Below are 6,950 nucleotides of genomic sequence, written 5' to 3'. Positions count from 1 at the left end.
CCTTACATTTTTGTTTATGATACCTATCCCACTTGTCACCACAGAAACGACATAGTCCTCTAGCTATTCTATCCCCTACTTCTTTTCTAGAAATAGTAGGTATAGATGTTACCTTTGATTCTCCTGCAGGTGAAGAATTTGTTGAAGATTGTGAATGACTTTGCTGCAGACTTGTGCAGACTTGTGATAGGTGTGCTATGAAAGTGTTATGTTGTGTTTGACCAAGCTTTTGAATATTGTAAATTTCTTTGACATTTCTTGAAGAATTTCATCTTGCAACCTTGCTACACGGATTGCTTCTTGAATTAATGAAGGTTTATGTACTCTGACAGATTTTTCTAACTTAAGTTTCAATCTAGAAAGAAAGAAACTCAAAGCTATCTCTTCTGACACAATGACACGAACCAACAAATTGTCAAACGCTTCCAGATTTTGTATCAAGGGCCCTTCTTGTTTTAGTTGTGCTAATTTAGCCACAGGATCATCGAAAGCTCCATCGTCAAAGTGATAACCCACATCCTGAAGGATTTGACTCCAACATTTGTTCTTGAAACTGTTTTCTGCACGTAATGTCTCTGCCACACGAATGTTTGTTCGTCCATTGAAAGCAACAATAAACGGCCACGTTGATCTTCTGGAGTGCCATCCAAATTAAAGAATTGTTCAACTTTAGCTCTCCAGTTGTGGAAGTTGGTTCCATTGAATGAAGGAAAATTAATTTGAGTTCTATCTAAAATTGAAGACGAAAATTCCAATGTCTCACTGTGAATTTCCATCCAGGCGCCCCGTTTTTTCTGGTGTTGAGCGCTACAACTAAAGCAATGAGGCTATCCATGGATATTCGTAACAACTTCAATGTGAACGTTTTCTCCAGTGAATCCATGCAGGACTCAAGTTCTTTGGTGGTCACCATTGTTATCAATACCTGCTAATACCAATTGTTAGAGAAAAATTTGGAAATCCCTCTCAAGACTCACACACTCTCCAATCACAAGGAAATAGGAAAGGAACACAATACTGATTTTCATTCATAATAATCAAATGATTACAAAAGGGTCTTTTTATAATCTCTAATTTCTTATAACTACTTTTCCGTCATATGACTAACTCTCTTGACACGCTAATTAACCTTTAAAACGATTATTTTCTATTCCTACTTCTCTAATTTTCAAAATATTACAATTAAATCCTCTATTTTTCTACTTATAACACTTTTTATCATTGTTTTTCCAAAAACATCAAAATGCAATTTTTATGTTCCAGATCCATTTAAAAGAGTAAATGGCTAACATTTCTCTTTCATTTAATTTTATTTCTCACCACTAATCCAAACAAAGTCTATGAATGAGGTTTAGTGCCATTACTCCGCAAATTTGTTCATTTGGCTGCTATTAGTTCAATTCTATTATTGTGAGTGTCCCAAGCACTTTCCTTTTCATAACTGGGGTTTTCATGCTTACCTTTTCAATTCTAGATGTTCATGTTCGTGTGTGGGAAAATTGCGATTGCTTAATACGGTAGACAGCCAGACAAGTTATCCATTAAACTACTTGTGGGTCTAGGATTTTCACCAATCACATGACTAGAAGCTTGATATGTCTTTTCAACAAGAAGTAGCACGAGATATCCCTATCATCACAAAAATAATTGTTGTTGTTGGGCACGTTTGTGGAAAGATGGTGCGGTCCATATGCTTCTCTGCTCAATGATTTTGCGTTCTCTAGGCTTTATGCCAAGAAGAAAGACGCTGTCAACTCTGGCTTATCTCAACACCCTTGTCTAATGAGTAATAATTGCCAATATTCATTAAACCTGAAACCGTACCATTATTCATTTTGTTCACACAACATCTCCCATAGTTGTCCCTAAAGGCAGGCTTTTAGATTCGCGAGAGCCAGACTGTCCTTACAGCATATTTTTCTTTAGTTAGTGCTAACTTATGTGGTGTAACTAGGTTAGAGGTATTTCATGTGTTTTAACGCTCAACGATATAAAATAAGAATACATGTATAAGTAAGTTTTTAATTAAAAATAATAAAATATCATAAAATTTAATAAATTAGTAATATTAAATATTATAATTTTGAACAAGAATTACTGTTTCTTGATTCTTAACGAATGTTTTTGAACACGTTATTTTAACTGTTTAACTTAAAAACTATGGAAATAGAAAGATGAAAAAAACATAAATATTAACCAATGTGGAATTGCCATCAGATATAAATATTAATCTACACAAATAATTTATCATTTGAATAGAGAAAAAAATATAAATGAAATTAATCTAGTTATTAATTTGGTGGCTACGAAGAAGATGGTGATTCAGTTAGAGGTTCACAAGATCTTGATAAGCTTGAACAGTGAACCGCTGCTTTTGGATTTGTGACACCTCCTTTATGTAGAAAATTTGATTTGTCTAAATCCACATTTTCGTGCCTAATCTCCTTGAGCATTGCTGTGACATCTTTCATTGATGGTCTTTCATGTGGGGATGGATTCACACAGAGGAGAGCCACCCCTAGTACTTGAAGCATCTCAGGGATTTGTGTTCCACATTGCAATGCTAGTTTCTGGTCCAAAATTGATGTAAATTCTCTTTTCTTCTCTCGGATTTCACTGATAACCCAAGTGACAATGTGGGAACCCTCCGGAATCCTGTTAGCAATTGGCTCCATCCCTGTTAAGACCTCAATGAGCACTACACCAAAACTGTACACATCACTCTTCTCTGTGATCCTTAAACTGTATCCATATTCTGCAATTAGATACACAATGCTGTGATCAGTCACTGTCACAATTACTAAAAAGAGCTTTGCTATATCCTGTTAATGATCTTCCTGGTAATCCTTCTACTACTTTATAAAAGTAAGTATTAAATGAAAAAGTGCATACATGTTTGGTAATTAGGAGGATTTGTAGGCATAAAAATAGTCTTACCAAAAAATTTCTTATGTACTTTCAGAGTAATACACCAAGTCTATAAAAATATTATATGTGACACTCAAATTGAATCCGTGCTATAAGAGTTACTTTATAATAAATCAAGGCAGTTGAGTGTATTGCTTAAAGAGTGCACAATAATTTTTGGTGAGATAGAATAACCACCCAAATGGACATAAAATATAAAATGAAGAGAAAGAAGAAAAGATATTGAAAGTGGACTACTTTAATCTGGTTTCATTAAACTAATGCAAAAATGAACAATCTGGTCGTGGAACATTAAGTCTGAACAGATTGACTTTTGAAGTGGGTCATTCTGACAAAAATCTTTGATGTGAGACTAAAAAGTTTTGCTAATTTGACACTAAAATATATGAACTAGCTGTAAGAAAGTCAAGGTATATATATACTCACCAGGAGCTATGTATCCATAAGAACCTGCAACTATAGCCGAGGGTCCTGAGTATTCTGAGGAACCTACAAGTTTTGCGAGGCCAAAATCTGCAAGAAAAGCTTCAAATTGTGGACCTACCAAAATGTTGTTAGCCTTAATATCTCGATGAATGATTGGAGGAGTACAATCATGATGAAGATATTCTAAGCCCTGAGCTGCTCCCAGTATGATCTTGTATCTTGCATCCCAGTCCAAGAACAGTCTACTTTCATGGAGCAATCCAGACAAACTCCCATTACATATGTAATCAAACAAGAGCAATCTAGTTCTTCCATTGTTGTAGCATCCTAAAAGTCTAACTATATTTTTATGCCTTATTGATCCAAGGGTATGCACTTCTGCAGAAAAAAGATCTCTCTCGGGTAACTCATCATTCTTTGGTGGCCATAGTTTCTTCACTGCAACAACCTGTTTCATTGGAGTCTCCACGCGGTAAACGATTCCTGAGCAACCCTTTCCTACAATGTTTGAATCTGATAACTTTGTGACAATGTCATTGATGGAGAAGTTGAGTTTTTGAAATGGAGTAAAAGCCCATTGCATTTCACTGTCAAAGTTAGTACCCCCTTGAATTCTGAGAGCTAAGATCACTCCAAAAGTGACAAACCCTGAAGTTAAAATAACACCAAGGAAAGTGCATATAATAATATTTCTTATTGACTGGATGCCTTGGTGATGTTCTCTTACTTGACACTTGTTAATACATAGGTCAGGGTTGCCAGCATATGCAGCAGGAGGGAGATCCTTGAAGAATTTTGTATCAGGAAGAGAACCAGAAAAAATGTTGTAGGACACATTAAGAGACACTAGATTGTCAAGACTACCCAGTACTGCGAGGCTTCCTGTGAGCATGTTGTGAGAAAGGTCCAAGTTGGAAAGTTTTGAGAGGTTCGAGAAGGTTTCTGGGATGGGGCCTGTTAAAGAATTCCAACTAAAGTTCAAGAGGATATCTAATTCTTGCAAGTGACCAATTTCATCAGGAATGGACCCAGAGATCCTATTGTTGCTTATGTCAAGCAACTGCAAAGCCTTACAAAGGCCCAGTGAGTGAGGGATCAAACCAGTGATATGGTTTTCACTGAGTATCAATTTATTTAGAGATGTAAGCTTGCCCAAATTTTCAGGAATGTTTCCAGTTATTCTGTTTGCAGATAGATCCAAGACATTAAGAACAGCTAGAAATTCTAATGAGGAAGGAATCGGTCCTTGCAGCTGATTGCTGTGCAAGTCAAGCATTTCTAGCTTAGCACAGTTACCTATCTTGGAGGGTATCTCTCCGCTGAGTAGATTATCTGATAATTCAAGAAAACTCAAACTGCTTAAAAGGCCTATTTCTGGTGGAATTTGACCAGTGAAGTTGTTTGATCCCAGCCTTAACCTAATCAAGCTAGTGCAGCTGCCAATATCTGGAGGAACTGGACCTGAAAGTCTATTTGACAACAACAATAATTGAGTTAAATTCTCTAGATGAAAGAGTGATCTTGGGATGGACCCGGTGAGGAAATTATGTGAAAGATCAAGTGCTTGAAGTTTCTCACAGTTGGAGAGTTGTGTTGGTATGCTTCCATGGAGCTGATTCTGCCAGGCATAGAACAAGGTGAGTTCTTTCAGTTGCCCCAAGACAGGTGGAATCTCCCCAGAGAATCTGTTGTTATCCAATTCCAGTTGCTTCATGCTGGTGAAGTTGCCAATATAGGAAGGTATCTCTCCAGAGATGTTATTATTAGACAAAAGAAGCTCCTCCAATGAGATTAGACTCCTGAGAGTCACTGGAAGTTCACCAACCAGAGAATTCAAAGAAAAGTCTATGACTTTCAGGTTTGTACAGTTGCCTAGACCTTCTGGAATTGTTCCAGTAAAATTATTCTGCCATAGCAATACCTTTCTGAGGCTTTTCAGGGAACCTAATTCATTAGGAATATTTCCAGAAAGCTGGTTTTCATAGAGAAACAATTCCTCCAAGGCTGAACAGTTTTGAATCTCTGGTGGTATGTGACCTGTGAGGTGTGCAGTATAGATTTGAAGTGTCTTGAGACTTGTAAGTTCTCCTATACTTGGTGGAATCTCCCCTGATATCCCAGTATCTGCAAGGCCTAGATAAACTAGAGCCTTGCAATTTGATATCTGCATTGGAATCTCACCATGAATACCCGGGTTTCCACCGGCACGGAGCGTTTCAAGGTCCCTCAAGAGGCCTATTTCTCCCGGAATCATGCCAGAGAGTTGGTTATCAAACAGTTCAAGCAGCTGAAGTTTTGAACAGTTTCCAATTTGGGTAGGAATTCCACCATGTAATGAGTTTGAATTCAAAGATAACCACTTCAATTTGTATAATTTTCCTATTTCAGTTGGAATGGTTCCTGACAAAGCATTACAGCTAAGGTCTAAGGTAACCAAAGATGACAAGTTTCCTACAGCACCAGGAATCTCACCAGTGAGATTTGCTTTTGAGATGACTAGAGTGGTAAGGTTGCCAAAAGAAAGGAGCTGTATAGGGAAGCTGGTGCCAAGATCAAGTGATGTTATTATAATCTCTGAAACAAGTCCTTCTTTGGAACATTTTATGTAATCCCATTTGCATGGATTTTTGTGGGTTGGATCCCATGAAGAAAATGAAGTAGCAGAATTAGAGGAATTGAATGTTGAGAGCCATGAAAGTAGAGAGACACCTTCCTGGTTCATAGCAGAGGTGGCTGGAAATAAGGAAAAATTCAGAACCAAGATAAGAAGAGTTAATGCATTACTTGACATGATGAGCTCTGTGTTCTACTGCTCTTCTTCAATCTCATTCAAACATTACAGCACCAGTTTCTCAAAGTTACTCTTTATGTCCTCTTTATTACGTGTGTTGGATCCTGGATACAGAAATTCCCATTTCTTCATATAAAGTTATTGATAAAGATGTAGACTGTTCCTTTATTCTTCTTCCTCAAACACTATTTTTCACTGTTTACAGCAGTTTGTAGTAGATTTATAGAGGAATAAAAACATACAAATTTGAAACATTATTCAAAGAGATGGATAAAGCTTTTGTGCCAATGTTGAAGTCAAATGTTGTCTATTTGACTAAATTTTTAACCATTTATTGCAGTAACTTTAACAGTGAAACTATTAAAAAAATATACAAGCAAGTTGCGCACTAAATTGCTAACCAGATACCAATGATACCTAATAAAGTTTTTCGTACACGATTCAGCAGAACATATTATTGTAGCTGTAGCATACAACATATAAGTGAAAGGATATCGATTGTGAAAATGACTACATTGGCTGTTTAGTGTCTTATGGGTCATGTGCACATGCTGCTATTTGGAGTAAGATACTTAGTTGGACAATATAAAAGCTCAAAATTATCTAGTTTTGCAGAACATTCTTATGGTGGATTAACATGCATGGGGGTACTCTGAGGTCCCTTTTTCATTCCATGTGTAATCAGCAACGCAGAAGGAATAAGAACTCAAGTATGGTTTACATATGTTTTATGTTTTGTAATATATATAAAGATTTTTTAAATTAGTCTCTTGTAAAATTTTATTCATTTTTTTTTTAAAAAATT

The 6,950-nt window shown here is 36.4% G+C and overlaps 1 protein-coding gene across 1 annotated transcript; it reads right to left on the bottom strand.

Moving 5' to 3' along the window:
• Positions 1-2,302: 2,302 nt before the first annotated feature.
• On the bottom strand, positions 2,303-6,207 carry LOC113850087 (LRR receptor-like serine/threonine-protein kinase RCH1). The gene is made up of 2 exons (XM_027480451.1): positions 3,355-6,207; positions 2,303-2,755 (listed from the first exon to the last, which is right to left on the bottom strand). The coding sequence occupies exons 1-2, from the start codon at positions 6,143-6,145 to the stop codon at positions 2,304-2,306; spliced, it is 3,243 nt and encodes a 1,080-aa protein (XP_027336252.1). The 5' UTR covers positions 6,146-6,207; the 3' UTR covers position 2,303.
• Positions 6,208-6,950: the final 743 nt, after the last annotated feature.

Source organism: Abrus precatorius, unplaced genomic scaffold (assembly GCF_003935025.1).
Source record: "Abrus precatorius isolate BTA unplaced genomic scaffold, Abrus_2018 Scaffold10, whole genome shotgun sequence".
Taxonomy (NCBI): domain Eukaryota; kingdom Viridiplantae; phylum Streptophyta; class Magnoliopsida; order Fabales; family Fabaceae; genus Abrus; species Abrus precatorius.
This window is presented reverse-complemented; position numbering and strand designations above follow the sequence as displayed.